Raw genomic sequence first — 15919 nt, 5'->3', positions numbered from 1 at the left:
TCAATCCTAACAAAATATCTGATGACAAGACTGTCTATGGTCTAGAATTGGCTCCTTTATTGGTATTTCATCTGATTTCCTAAAACAAATCATAGTAAAGAAATGACAGTCTCTGGCTTTTAAATTAAAAATCATCTGCACAGTCAAGTTTGGTATTTCATTAAGTGGGAATAATTTCTGAGGCTTAAAATAATTCAACAGGAACTAGTGAGAAGAACCAATTATGCCGATAAGCTATACTTGCAGTTAATCACAAAATCCTTAAATGGCCAAAAAGCGACCCAAGATCACTCTCTTTGGGCCACAAAACTACATGAAGATGAATGCATGTGGCTAATACCAACATCATTTATATTTGGCTCTGGGATGTGTTATGATTTTTTTCCTGCAGAATATTAATAATTTTCACGATATCTTGCTAAGGCAAATATTAAATTGATTTATTTGAATGCCAAAGTTTCTAGAAACCTGTTGGTCAGCCCAAAGAGAACAGGTGAATATTATTTATTTATTTAAGAATATTTTACCTGGTACCAAAAATAGATTTAAGATGGATAACAGAAGATAAAACATTAACTTAAGGTAACTGTAGTAATTGTGTTATTCACAAAATATAATCAACAGTTAAATTTATCTTTTTCAGATTCAAATTTCATCTTGTATAGTTTTCTACTCACTTTCTCCCGCCCCTCTGCTACCAAAAGCTTGTGTTCTCCCCTCCGCGCCCCCCAATTCCTCTCCCTGTTTTGAGCACCTGCATTACAAAGCGAGGAGGCAGGCCGTGGGGAAATACAGTCTTCAAATCCTGGTGGGGGATGTTGTAGTGCTGACCCTCCTGTTGCTCCCCATGCTTGGCCTATGAAATAAAAATGCAAACAGGTCTAATGGGAACACAAGGTGACAAAGGCTTTACAAAAGTGGATAGGGCCTGCTAGACCACATTGGAGAAACATGTCTCAGAGCTAGAAAAGGTATTTTTCATTTATCTTAGACAAAAAATTCTAGTTTCTGTCCTCACATCAACAGTATGTATTTGAAGCTAGTGGTGGCCTGAATGATGAAGCCAGTTGCTCAGCAACGTAAACCCTAGATGTGGGAGTGCCAGCAACAATTCCTGCCATCTGGATTTTTCTGTGCAGTGTACAGAGATGCTCCAATCATGTGACAAGATCATCTGCATGCTGCTGTTTCCATAGAAACCCCAGAGGAATTGGCAGATAAAGAGACTACAATTACAGAGGAAGCTGAAAGACACTTCAATGACTTTATTCATTTATTCTATTTCATTCTGTGCTTGTGAAAACAGGTGAACACTAGAGACATAAATAAAAGAGACCCTGCTGAGATGGTGTTTTGGGTAATGGAATTATCTTTTCTTCTTCCACACAGCCTATGTTAAGATGGAAAGATTCAGAGAGTAGAGACAGGGATAGAAGGGAGAAAGAAAAGCTGTTGGTCACTTCACATTTTAGCAAAGACCACACAGCTAATGTCATTTATGAGAGGCAGCAACAATGCTGGGGAAGGAGAAAAGAAATCAATATCCAGCCTAATGGGACTTGAAGTAGAAAATACAACACTGAATACTGCTGGAATTCTGCCTTCTGCTAACAAACTTCACTTTAAGATATGCCGTTCTTATAACAAATCAAGGTAATTCCCTTTCTAGATACCAGGAAATCCATTTAGAACGATGCAAAACAATACTAGATTGGTTATTAGGAAACCTGGGTTCTGTACCTGTCTTACTATGTGATCCCGGGCAGGTAAATTTGATTTCTCTACGATTCTCTATACTTGGGTTGGTAAATGATGGCCAGTCACACATTTCTGTACATAAAGTTTTACTCGAACAAAGCCATACCCATTTGTTTATGACTGAGTTGAATAGCTGCATCAGAGGCTGTTATGGTCCATAAGCTTAAAGTATTTACTATCTGATCTTTTAAGGAAAAGTATGTTAACCCACTCATAAAATAAGATCAGTGACTGCTAAACTTACCTTGTAAGGAATTGAAATTAATAAGTATTTACTGTGCATCTACCCTATGCAACAAAATCTTTGGTACTGTGGTGAGTTCATGGGTAGGGATTATATCAGAACAGATGTGTGCTGACCTGGGTGCTTTATGTTACCACAGTATTGGATACGGACTGGGAAGAGCTGGGCTCCAGAGTGCTGTCTCAGCTGTATTGTCTACCTGACCGAATGTAAATCTGCTTAGCTTCTTTGGGTTTCAGTTTTCCTGATATGTAAAATGAAGGTAACAACACAAATTATAAGCTTTGAAAAAACTCCACATACGCATTAGCAACTCACCGGGTCACTCTCACTGGTGCGGGAAATAGCTCTGGGACTCTCCACGGGAGCCGGGTTATCTAGGTGAGCAGCAATGGTTTGAGGTGTCTGGGTACCCGTGTGCAAAAAACGTCCACAGTCCAACTATAAAAGAAACTGTTTTAGTGTTTTGGAATTATCAGGCTTTTTGTGCCTGCTGCAACAGTGGGGATGTAAGCCATGTGTGCAACAGGGAAAAATGTCACTAATGTACATTTTAATTCTATGTAAAAGGGAATATTGTTATAATTTGTAATTCTGCAAGTCCAATTACATTACTCATACTCTACATCCCTTCCAGCTTGTGTGTTGCCACCTCAGGGCTTTGTTTCAGATGGAAACAAACAATTCCCTTAGAGACTGTTCAGGAGCTTAGTGCAGCCATTAACACCCTAAAGCAGGGCAATTCTTTCAATGTTCTTGCCTATTAATGATGAAAGGGGGCCACAAATGCGCAGTCCTCAGCTGTCTGGTAGTCCATAGTCACCTCAGTGATCAGGGGCTTAGTGCAATGTTCCTCACTTTTCGACAGTCATTATTTCTATGTAATGACACGTTGCAACAATTTGCTTACTAGCTGCGCTGTAGAAAGAAGAATCTTTCATTAAAGGCAAGTAATGAGGGAGTAATGAGAAAAGCATCCAACTAAGTGAAAGTAGGCTGATCTATAAGCAACTCAGTGAACTGCATGCCAAAACCTCTCAACCAGTGGTGAGGGAGAAGACAACATTTCCGGAGACAAATCTGAGGAAATGTAAGTAGAGAGCCCAGTTTTGAACTTAAGTATAATGAACTTTATGTAGAAGTGAAAAGACACCAGCAGTTAGGAGGAGCAGATTAGTGTACAAAGTCAGTAGAAGCAGAACAGGGATGTGAGACGTGGCTATAAAAAGGAATTGCTTGATAAAATCAACAGCTAATAGGAAAGCTAGTTGTATTTATATTTAGTCTCCCCAAGCAACTTCTTAAATGCAAAAAATGTATAATTTTTTTTACCCATCCTCGTAACATTTATACCATTTTATAAGAAGATTTTAAGCTCCACGTATAAATTCTGTCTCTTAACAGTCCATTCCCGCTACACAGGTTGAGAATCGTAACAACCTCCTAACTGGATCCTTACCTCTAATCTTTGCCTCTTCATCTTTCATATTCTGTAAGATCTATCCTCCTAAGCATAGGTTTAACCTTCAGCTAATCAAAAAGCTGGGCTGGCATGAAGGACTTATACAATGAAAACTATAAAACACTACTGAAAGAGATTAAAGAAGATGTAAATAAATAGAAAGATGTCCCATGTTCATGAATTGGAAGACTTAATATTGTTAAGATATCAACAGTGCCTAAAGCGATCTACAGATTCAACGCAATCCTGATCAAAATTCCAACAGCCTTCTTTATAGAAATGGAAAAACCCATCCTCAACTTTATATGGAATTACAAGAGGCCCGAAATAGCTAAAACAATGTTGAAAGAACAGAGTAGAAGGACCCACATTTCCTGACTTTAAAATTTACTATAAAGCTACAGTAATGAAAATAGCCTGGTATTGGCATAACAGACACACAGACAAATGGTAAACAATTGAGAGTCCAGAAATAAACCCATATATCTATGGTCAACTGATTTTTGACAAGGGTGCTATGTCCATTTCATGGGAAGAGTCTCTTCAATAAACAGTGCTGGGAAAACCAGATTTCTAAGTGCAGAAAAATGAAACGGGATCCATGCCTCCTACCATACACAAAAACAAATTCAAAAAGGATTAAGAACCTAAACGTGCAAACTAAAACCATAAAATTCTTAGAAGAACAGGCAGGGGCAACACTGTCAGTCCTAGCTTTCAACAATGGACTATCTAATATAAAAAGCACAAAAGGGAAAATAAATGGGACCTCAGGTTCATCGAAAGATTTTAACAACAACAACAACAAAAAAAAATGGAAAGACATGCTACCGACTGGAAAGATATCTTTGGAAACCATATATCAGACAAGAACCTAATAACCAAAATATACATAAAACTTCAGCAACTTAACAAAAAGACAAATAACCCAATTATAAATTGGGCAAAGGACTTGAATACACCTATCACCGAAGAGGACACTCAAATAGCCACCAACACAGGAAAAGATGCTCTGCATCATTAGCCATCAGAGAGATCCAAACCAAAACCGCAAGGAGATACCATTACACTCTCACCAGGATGGCTAAGAAAAAAAAATCAGAAAATGAGACGTGTTGGCGAGGATGTGGGGAAATTGTAACCCTCAGCCACTGCTGGTGGGAATACAAAATGGCACAGCTGTTGTGGAAAACAGTGTGGAGGATCCTCAAAAACCTAAAAATAGAACTACCATCACCATATGACCCAGCAATTCCATTCACTCCTAGGTATATATCCAAAAGACTTGAAAGCAGAGACTCAAAAGGAGACGCGTACACCACTGTTCACTGCAGCACTACTCACCATAGCCAAAAGGTGGAAACAGCTCAAATGCCCATCAACAGATGAATGGATAAACAAAATGTGGTACATACATACAGTGGAATATTACTCAGCCAGAAGGAGAAACGAACTCTTTACTCATGCTACAATACAGATGCAGCCTGAAGACATGTTGAGTGAAATAAGCCAATCACAAAAGGACAAATAGCGTATGGCCTCAATGACATAAAAAGACAAGAAAAGGTAAGTGTATAGAAACCAAAGTTTATTAGTGGCTACCCGGAGTGCAAGGGAGGGGGGAAAAGGGGGTTAACAGTGATAGAAAAATTGCATTGATTAAGGGTAGAGTTCCAGAGCCAATTATTGTAACTGCTGTCAGTAAGTTGTACACCTGTGAAAAGCTGAATTGGCAGAAGTTGTGTAATAGGTATATTTACAACAATGACCAAAAAAAGAATAGCTGCTGAGGCTGCTTATGTACATCCAAACACCTCATGGAATTTAGTTCCTTGGTTTGGAAGTTTAGGGTCATGGTTTCATGGGACATCCCAGTTAAGTGGCCTAACGTGTTTAGTGCTTCCTTTCTACCTCCTAGTGATCTTTAGAGTCAGTCTGGTTTCAGTAAAAAAAAAAGTCATGGCACAATGAGACCACAGTAACTGGATGGTGCCCAGCTACCACTACTGAACATTTTGATCAAAGATTCTATAGAAGAATCCTGATCAAAAGGGGGAGTATGCAAAACAGAATTTCAAATTCTCATGGACTCTAGACTTTTGAGAGCCACAGAGGGTGGATGAACCTGAAATTACTGATCTAACCTTTAAACTTTAAACCAAAAATATCCCCTGAAGTCATCTTAAACCAAACAACAGCTTAGCTTAACTAGTAAAAAGTATCTGCCTTGAGCATTATGCTCTTTTAAGAACTATCTACATGGGATCAAATTGACAACAGCAGCTTAGGAACCTTAGGGGGCAATGAGTTCATGTTAATGAGGGAGGGACAACTCAGAAAAGAGGGTGAAAATGGATGCACAACTCAATGTAATGGATGTCACTGAATGGTACATGTAGAAACTGCTGAATTGCTGTATGTTTGCTATGCATATGCTCAACAACAACAACAAAATACATCTAGAAGATTGCGGGGGGGGAAGCTTGGCTGGTTCCCTGCTGATGTCAAAAGAAGTTTCAAATTTCTCAACATGATAATTAAGGCCATGCAACTTACCTTTCTATTCTCATTCCTTCATAAACTCCATATCCTAGTCATATGACAATGCTAAAACATGCCTTTCATTTTTACGCCTCTATAATTCTGCTAAGGAGCCCTGGTGGTGCAATGGTTAAGTGCTCAGAAAGGCATTTATGGGAAATGCCTTTGCCATAAAGATTTCGGCTTAGGCAACCCTGTGGGTTGGAATTGACTCAATGGCACACAGCAACACTTCTGCACATTCTCTTTCAACTTCCCTCTATCCCTGTTTAAATCTTACCCACTCTTCAAGGCTCATCTCAAATGCCATATCCTCTGTGAACATTTGCCAGACACCTTCATTCAAAAGAAATTATTTTGCTTTCTCTGCTAATAGCACCTTCTTTGTATTGCATGAGAATTCTATTCTGTCTTGAATTATATTCATGTAGTTAATTGAGTACCTATTAGATACTAGGGCCTACAGTGTTTTATGTGCACTATTTTTTAAGCCAGGAATCCTAGAATCATTCTTGTTTATGATGGGAGAAACCAAAGTTCAGGGCAGTTAAGTAATTTTACCTAAGGCCACAAAGTCGGCAGGTGGTAGAACCGAATTAAAATCAAGTCTGTCTGACTCCAACCTTTCTATTCTTTTCATTATATCATGTTATATATGTTTATTTCCCATTCTTAAGCCATATGCACTAGAGAGAGAGATTATATTTTATTCATCTTTGTACCTACTTCTTTGAGTCTTTAATGCATCACAGACACTTAGTACTCATAGATTTCAATAGAAAGCAATAGGGCGAAGTAAAAGAGTTGTTTCAACTTTGAGAATATACGATTGTAAATGGACTCTGTGGCAGATAGCATGTTCACCAAATATCCAAATACTCCTCTACACTTCCCAGCCTTCCCTGAAGATGGGTTGGGACCATGAGTGGAGTGAGTGAGTCGTGAGTAACTTGTGTCATATATGTCATTTGTAGCTAGAGGCAGTTAAGAGTGTGTATGAGTTCTCTCTTCCCCTGCAGTGACAAGCTCAAAAGCTACACGTTGAGATGGTAAATACTTCACCAAGATGGTAAACTTTTGTCCCTATATCCATCCTGCCCCTTGCCTATAGACCCCATTGGAAACACAGCAACAGACACACACACACACACACACAATATACCTTTTGTTGTGTTAAGCCATTGAGAATTCAGTTACCTAGGCATAGTATCCTAAATAATACACCCTTTTTTTTTTTTTTTTAGTACTAATACTACTCAATTTAATCTATTGGTGAGAAAGCACCATGTCTCTTTAAAAAGTAGTAGTCACGTGGAAAACAAGATATTTGAGGGCCACAAGGTGGTGGTATTTCTACAGCAATCTAATGATTTTTTTAGTTATGTTTTTTGCAGTAAATTAAAAGCTAGCAAAACGGATTCCTTACTTCTTAGCGTGATACATGGCACACCCAGCTAGCCTGTTGTTTCCAGGGAAAATAACCATACGCATAATTGTTGCTGCACAGTTCCAGAATGAACATCACGCAGCTCTTGAAAGAACAGCATTTGTGAGTCAATCAAGGAGGTCACTCTGAGACAAACTACAAAAACCACAAAATTTTTTCTCACTGACATCTCTCCACAGTCTGACCTCAAGAAATTTTTCTCATTTGGAACTAAGAAAGAAGACATTTTAGTCCTTTAATATGGTGAGTTGAGGCCAGAATCCACTTCTCTGTTGATTCCTGATTTTGTTTTTATAGTGAAAGTTTACAAATCAAGTCAGTCTCTCACACAAAAACTTATATACACCTTGCTATATATTCCTAGTTGCTCTCTCCCTAATGAGACAGTACACTCCTTCTTTCCACTCTGTATTCTTGCGTCCATTTGGCCAGCTTCTGCCCCCCTCTGCCCTCTCATCTCCCATCCAGACAGGAGCTGCCCACATAGTCTCATGTGTCTACTTGATCCAAGAAGCTCAGTCCTCACTGGTATCATTTTCTATCCCATAGTCCAGTCCAATCCCTGTCTGAAGAGTTGGCTTTGCGAATGGTTCCTGTCTTGGGCTAACAGAACGTCTGGGCACCATGACCTCCGGCGTCCTTCTAGTCTCAGGCAGACCAGTAAGTCTGGTCTTTTTATGAGGATTTGGGGTCAGCACCCCACTGCTCTCCTGCTCCCTCAGGGGGTCTCTGCTGTGTTCCCTGTCGGGGCAGTCATCGGTTGGTAGCCAGGCACCATCTAGTTCTTCTGGTCTCAGGCTGATGCAGTCTCTGGTTTATGTGACCCTTTCCGTCTCCTGGGCTCATAATTACCTTGCATCTTTGGTGTTCTTCAGTCTCCTTTGCTCCAGGTGGGTTGAGACCAATTGATGCAATGATGGATTATTTTATATACGGAAAATAGGCTTATTATGAACCCCTGAGGAAAGGCTCCATCTCTAGGAAATCTAAGGTGCAATTAAATTAATCAAATCAAAGTGCCCAATCCTTCTGGCTCAGTCCTTAGCCTTCAGGACTTGGTTCTTGGAGGATTTCTTCTGGACCCTACTAGTTCAGGTTAGTTGCTCCTCTTAAGTGCTGTAATATCACTGTACTCTAACAGTCACTTATTCAAATTTCTACCACGGGACAGTGCAGTTCTTGAAAATATGGACCATAAGCTGTAATACAGCAGACTGGTTAAGGCCACAGGCTTTGAAGTCAGCAGACCTGGCATCTAGTCTGGGCTCTGCAACTTCACAGCCTGTTACTTTAGGTCAGTTACTGAGCCTTTCTATTTTGTTCCTACATCTGTGAAACAGGGCTAGTATCTGCCTCATGGGTCAGTCGTGAGGATTAAATGAGATAAAGCGCTTAGCACAGTGCCTGGCACATAATGGATCTCAACAAAGGTGATTATTATTAGTGAAATGAGTCATCTTAGGATCCTGAGTATCTGCCATATGGAGGGTACTGAAAAACTATTTGCTTAAGGTCTAAACTTGGAACTTATTTTTCTCTTAGATATTTCATTAAGGGATGATAATCATTAATCCTACTAGAGAAATGATAAAAGTTAATAAAAATAACCTACATATGTTTTCTTACTTACAAAAAAAAAAGTTAATCTCCTATCACATGGTAAACTCCCAAGCACAACTACTCTACTGAGACCCATCACTTGCAGATTTTGAGGGCAGCCGGGAGTGAAGTGCACGGGCAGAGGAACGGAACTGTGACTGTTCTTTGAGTGTAAACTTGTCAATTAAAGCACTAGTATGCTGATGTTCTCCAAAGAGCATTTCATCCTGTATATAACAAATCTACCTAAAAACAAGAAATTCACCTAAAAAGACAAGGCACAAAGTGTTCAAGTCAGTTAGGACTTACCTTGTGGGCCCTGGAGATAAGCCTTGTCATTCCTTTCAGCATTGTCCCTGCACTCTTAAAGAAAAAAGTGAAATGGTAAGCCACAACTGGGGAAAGATACTTGCAACACGTAAAACTGACAAAAGATGAGTATCTATATATATGAAGAACGCCTACAAATTTCATAAAGGAAAATGAGCAAGAGACATGAACAGGCATTTCATAATAAAGGAAACACAAATGGATCGTAAACCCACGAAAAGATTTTCAAGTTCATTATAATCAGGGAAATGTAAATTAAAACCACCATACTATTTGGAAAAATGCAAAAGTCAGGTAATACCAAATGCTAAAGAGGCTGTGGAACATTGGGAATGTTCATGCACTGTCAACGGGAATGTAAGCTGGAAAACAAATTTGGTACTATCTTGTAAAGTTGTAAATGAGCAAGCCCATCACCCAGAACTTCTATAATTAGATAACTTGGTATCTGTTCTAGAAAAACTTACACATGTACACTGGGAAACATGTATAAGAACGTTCATGAGAGCATATGGTTTATATAAAATTAAAAAAACAAATCTCGATTCATTATTTTAGGGATACACATATACATAGTAAAGTTGAAACAGAAAGACAAGAAAATGATATGCATAAAAAGAGTTACTCTCAGAGCAGAGGAAAAAGTATGAGATGGGGCAGGTCACGCAGGTATTTATTACTTTTATACCATGTGTTCACATTTATTTTTCTGCATGTTAGAAATATTTAACTAAAAAAATCCTAATCTTTTGGGAGCTAAAAGATACTTGAAATACTTCTATACAACTCTTAATATCCACTGATGATAGAATAACTAAAATCAAATCTCCATTAATTACCTCAATTTGGTGAACAATCTTCACCTTTCTTACAAACAAAATCTTTCAAGTAACACCACCACTAGAACTGCACCCATTTATTCAACATTTACTGAATACCTATGGTAGCCAGGTGCTGTGAATATAAACAGTGGTGAACAAAACTGACATAGCCCAGAGTTAATTAATGGAGCTTACATTCCAGTCAAGAGAATCATATCAACACTTAAGAATTTCATCTCCTTTTAGTTCTCAAGTTTACTTTTTAATAGTCAATGCATTCCTTAAGCTCATCATTCAAGAAATCTGTGATATCCTTCCACATCTCTACACTACACAGGGCATATGTGGTGAACAAGACCGGCATGGCCTCTCTTGGCCTGTCTCCTTTTCACCTGTGGGATTCTATGGCTCCTTTGCTATGTTTGAAAACCAGAGGTTTAGCGGCAGTTTCCAAAATTTGTTTGGTGAATACTAACTAGTCCCATAAAATGCACCAATGTTCTCTGGCCAAAGAAGTTTGAGACATGCTGCATAAAAAAAAAAAATAGCTATGTATTTCTTGGCTAATTACAATGCATTCGCCTGGGCCTGCAGATGAAGCTGATTCCCTGGTAGACATTATTTCACATATGTTGTTGCAACTTACTGCTGGAGGAATTAAGTGCAATCTGTGTGACTCCACTGGGAGAGGACACTTGGAAGCTTGTACCTAGTTTCCTCCAGGCTTTTCCTTTTGCTGATTTTGCTTTGTATCCAGAACCATGAGTATGACTATATGCTGAGTTGAGTCCTCCTAGTGAACCATGAAAACTGAGATAGTTTTGGCAACACCTAACACAACATGGTACCATCTACTGGTGCCCAACACCACCCAATGCCCATCTCTGACTAGCTCAATTTTCTCAGCTCTCCAGTCTCCAGTTTTACCCAATTCCAGTTCTGAATTCTCTACCACTTCAACTCTCCTACCTCCTGTCCTGTCTCCCCCAACCCATGACCAGCTAACATCCACACCAACTGCTAATCCTCTACCTCAGTTGATTCCCAACCCTAAACCCCACAATCCAATCTCAACTCTCCCCATCCCCAAATTACTCATGGCCCCAACACCAACCACCAACAGTACTGGGCCCACCCAATCCTGACCCCCAGATCTCCCCCATCCTCCGCATATAGCCACTACTATGGGACAGCTGTGGGATGAAGCTCTGGTTGGGTTCTGGAAAGGAAAGAGTCGATTTTTTTTCCCCCTAGATGTACCTGTGGTCATCATGGCCAGCACTTTGGCCATATTTTGTTTTTACATCTACAGTCAATTTACTTTGTTTTCATTGTGCTTTAGGTGAAGGTTTACAGAGCAAATTAGATTGCCATTCAACAGTTCATACAGAAGTTGTTCCATGGCTTTGGCTGCAATCCCTACAACGTGTCACCACTTTCCCCATTACCACCCTGAGTTCCCCCCATTTCCATTCATCTGGTTTTCCTGCCATCTCATCTTTGCTTTTGGACATATGCTGTTCTTTTGGTCTCGTGTAGATGGTTGTTCTAAGGAGCATTTTCCTCACATGTATTATTGTTTATATGCCTATTATTTGGCCAAAAGGTGATCTCTGGGAATGGCATCAGTTCTAAGTCAGAAGGGTGTCTAAGGGCCATAGTTTTGGGGGTTCCCCAGTCTCTACCTGACCAGTAAACATGGTCTTTTTTTTTTTTTTCTAATTTGAATTTTATTCTCCATTTTTTCTTTACCCACTCTAACTGGGACCTTCTATTGTGATCCTGGTCAGAGTGGTCGGTAGTGGCAGCTGGGCATCATCTAGTTCTTCTGGTATCAGGCTGGTGAAGGCTGTGGTTCCTATGGTCCATTAGTCCTTTGGACTAATTGTTTCCTTGAGGTTTTGGTTTTCCTCACTCTTCTCTGTTCCAAATAGAAAGAGACCAACAGTTTTATCTTAGATGGCCACTTGCAAGCTTTGGAGACCCCAGATGCTACTCAACAAAGTAAGATGTAGAATGTCTTCTTTATGAACTTTGTTATGCAAACTGACCTAGATGTCCCCTGAGATGATGGTTGTCTTAGACATATAGTTCTGTCACAACAGAAACACCACAAGTGGATGGCTTTAACAAAGAGAAATTTATTTTCTCAGTCTCGGAGGTTACAAGTCCAAATTCAGGGCGTTAACCTCAGGAGAAGGCTCTCTCTCTCTGTCGGCTCTGGAGGAAGATCCTTGTCCTCAATCTTCCCCTGGTTGAGGAGCTTTTCAGGTGCAGGGACCCTGTGTGCAAAGGATGTGCTCTGCTCCTGGTGCTGGTTTCTTGGTGGTATGAGGTACCCAACTCTCTGCTGGTTTCCCCTTTCATCTCTTGAGAGATAAAAGGTGGTGCAGGCCACACCCCAGGGAGACTCCCTTTACCTTGGATCAGGGAAGTGACCTGAGTGAGGGCGGTGTTACAATCCCACCCTGATCCTTTTAACATAAAATTACAATCACAAAATGGAGGCCAACCACTCGATACTGGGAAGCATGGCCTAACCAAGTTGATACACACATTTTTGGGGGGACATAATTCAATCCAAGACAATGGTCCTTAGCCTTCAAGCCCAGTAACTCAGTACTGTGAGGTGTTAGGTTATGCCCATGATTGTGCCCCGCTGTGGGCGCTATTATATACAATGAATATACATATAAATATAGGACGTACAAATATGTAAGTAGAATTATTCACAGCCAAACCTATATATGCATGTGGATATACTCCCATAGGCCCTCCCACATCTGTGTAGCATACATATCGACCTATGTATCCACTCATAAATTATTACGTTGTATGATTATGTATGTTAAAGTATTTACCTTCATTTTGTTGACTTGCCCCATATTGTATACTGTCTTACCCTTCACAGAAGTTAACATACATTTCTTCTCTAGTTAGTGATTTTCCCTCTCTCCCCCTCCCATTCCTGGTAACCATCAAAAAATGTTTCTTTCTGTGTGTACACCTTTTTTTTTAATTAGGCGAAAGTTTACAGCTCCATTTCTCATACAAAAATTTACACACATATTGTTATGTGACACTAGTTGCAATGCCTATAATATGACAGCACACTCCTCCTTTCCACTCCGGGTTTCCTGTGTCCCTCCAACCAGCTCCTATCCTTTCCTGCTTCTCATCCTGCCTCTGGATAGGAACTGCCCATTCGGTCTTGTATATCTGCTTGAACTAAGAAGCACACTCTTCACAAGCATTATTTTGTTTTATAGGTAGTCCAGTCTAACCTTTGCCTGAAGAGTGGGCTTCAGGAATGGTTTTAGTACTGGTTTAACAGAGCGTGCAGGGGCCATGGCCTCAGGGATTCCTCCAGTCTCTGTCAGACTAAGTCTGGTCTTTTCACGTGAATTTGAGTTCTGCTCCACACTTTTCTCCTGTTCCAAGGGGGACTCTCTGTTGTGTTCCCTGTCAGGGCGGTCATTGGTGTTAGTCGGGCACCATCTAGTTCCTCTCGTCTCAGGCTGACAGAGTCTCTGGTTTATGTGGCCTGTAAACCTTTTCTTGATGATTTACAATAGTGGTCTCATACAATGTTTTCCTTTTGTGATTAACTTATTTCACTCAGCATGATATCCTCCAAGTCCATTCATGTTGTGAGATGTTTTGTGGATTCATCATCATTCTTTATTGCTGTATAGTATTCCATTGTGTGTACATACCACAGTTTATATGTCCATTCATCTGTTGACAGGCACTTAGGTTGTTTTCATCTTTTTGCTATTGTGAGTGATGCTGCAATAAACATGGGTGTGTCTACTCTTGTGATGGCTCTTATTTTTCTAGGATATATTCCTAGGAGTGGGATAGCTGGATTGTATGGTATTTCCATTTCTAGCTCTTTAAGGAAGCACTATGCTGTTTTCTGCAGTGGTTGTACCATTTTATATTCCCACCAGCAGGGTGTAACAGTTCCAATCTCCCCACAACTTCATCAGCATTTATTTTCTTTTTTTTTTGATCAGTGCTATTATTGCCAGGGTGATATGGTATCTCACTGTAGTTTTGATTTGCACTTTTTTTTTTAATGGCTAACGATCTTAAGCATCTCTTCATGTTTGTTAGCTGCCTGAAGATCTTCGATGAAGTGTCTGTTCATATCTTTTGACCATTTTATAATTGGGTTATTTGCCATTTTGTTGTCGAGGTGTTGAAGTTTTCTATAAATTTTAGAGATTAGACCCTTGCCAGATATGTCATAGCTAAAAATTTTTTCCCAGCCTGTAGGTTTTCTTTTTACTCTCTTGGTGAAGTCTTTTGACAAGTGTAAGTGTTTAATTTTCAGGAAATCTAGCTCATTTTCTGCTGGTGAATCTCTAGTTATGCCATAAAATTTAATTTTTAGGAGATATAGTTCATATTCTGCTGGTAAATCTCTAGTTATGCCATAAAATATGGTATTCTATTTATGCCATATTTTAGGGCTGCTAGCATTGTTCCTACTTTTTTCTTCCATAATCATTATAGTTTTAGGATTTACATTTAGGCCTTTAATTCATTTTGAATTAGTTTTTGTGTATGGTATGAAATGTGGATCTTACTTTGTTTTTCTGCAAATGGATATCCAGTTTCCTAGCATCATTTGTTAAAGGGGCTATTCTTCCCCATTTAATGAACTTTGGCCCCCATCGCAGACCAGCTGTCCATAGGTGGATGGATTTACGCCTGGGTTCTCAATCCTATTCTGTTGATCTAAATGTCTGTCGTTGTACCAGTATCAGACTGTTTTGACAACCGTGGCTGTACAGCAGATTCTGAGATCGGGGAGTGTGAGCCCTCCTACTTTGTTCTTCCCTCAATAATGCTTTGCTTATTTAGGGCCTCTTTCCATATAAGGAAACCCTGGTGGTGTAGTGGTTAAGTGCTATGGCTGCTAACCAAAAGGCTGGCAGTTCGAATCTGCCAGGCGCTCCTGGGAAACTCTATGGGGCAGTTCTAATCTGTCCCATAGGGTCGCTATGAGTCGGAATCGACTCGACAGCATTGGGTTTGGTTTCCATATAAAGTTGGTGATTAGTTTTTTCATCTCATTAAAGAATGATTTTGGAGTTTGCATTGGGACTGCATTATATATGTAGATTGCTTTGGGTACTATTGACATTTTCACAATGTTAAGTGTTCTTATCCACGAACATGGTATGTTATTCCATTTATGTAGGTGTCTTTTGGTTTTTTGCAGTAGTGTTTTGTAGTTTGTATAAATCTTTTACATCTCTAATTATATTTATCCCTACGTATTTTACCTTTTTGAGGGCTACTGTAAATGGTATTGTTTTCCTGATTTCCTTCCTGGCATTCTCTTTGTTGGAGAAGAGGAATCTTAATGATTTTTGTATATTGATCTTATACCCTGCCACTTTGCTGAATTTTTCCGCTGGTTTCAGTAGCTTTCTTGTGGAGTCTCTGGGATTTTCTCTATATACGATCATGTCATCTGTAAAAAGAGACGGTTTTAATTCTTCCTTACCAATTTGTATGCGCTTTATTTCCCTCTTCCCTTATTGCTCTAGCTAGGACTTCTAGTACAATACTGAGTAACAGTGGTGATAAAGGGCATCCTTGTCTGGTTCCTAGTCTCAAGGGGAATGTTTTCAGTCTCTGTAGAGAATAATGCTGGCTGTTGGTTTTGTATATATGCCCTTAATTATGTTGAGGAATTTCCC

General features: G+C 39.6%; 1 protein-coding gene across 4 annotated transcripts in view; it reads right to left on the bottom strand.

Annotated features, from left to right (window-relative positions):
• DAP3 (death associated protein 3) overlaps positions 1-15919 on the bottom strand; it is a 46760-nt gene that overhangs the window by 11242 nt on the left and 19599 nt on the right. For all 4 annotated transcript variants that reach the window (XM_049880729.1, XM_049880730.1, XM_049880731.1 and 1 more), the window contains 3 exons: positions 9361-9414; positions 2321-2443; positions 755-856 (listed from right to left, as the gene is read on the bottom strand). In XM_049880729.1, coding sequence (XP_049736686.1) covers positions 755-856; positions 2321-2443; positions 9361-9414 — 279 coding nt within the window. The remainder of the gene's footprint in view (positions 1-754; positions 857-2320; positions 2444-9360; positions 9415-15919) is intronic.

The sequence above is a fragment of the Elephas maximus genome, chromosome 3 (assembly GCF_024166365.1).
Source record: "Elephas maximus indicus isolate mEleMax1 chromosome 3, mEleMax1 primary haplotype, whole genome shotgun sequence".
In the NCBI taxonomy this organism is placed as follows: Eukaryota; Metazoa; Chordata; class Mammalia; order Proboscidea; family Elephantidae; genus Elephas; species Elephas maximus.
The sequence above is the reverse complement of the archived record's forward strand: the minus strand, read 5'-3'. Positions and strand labels throughout refer to the sequence as shown.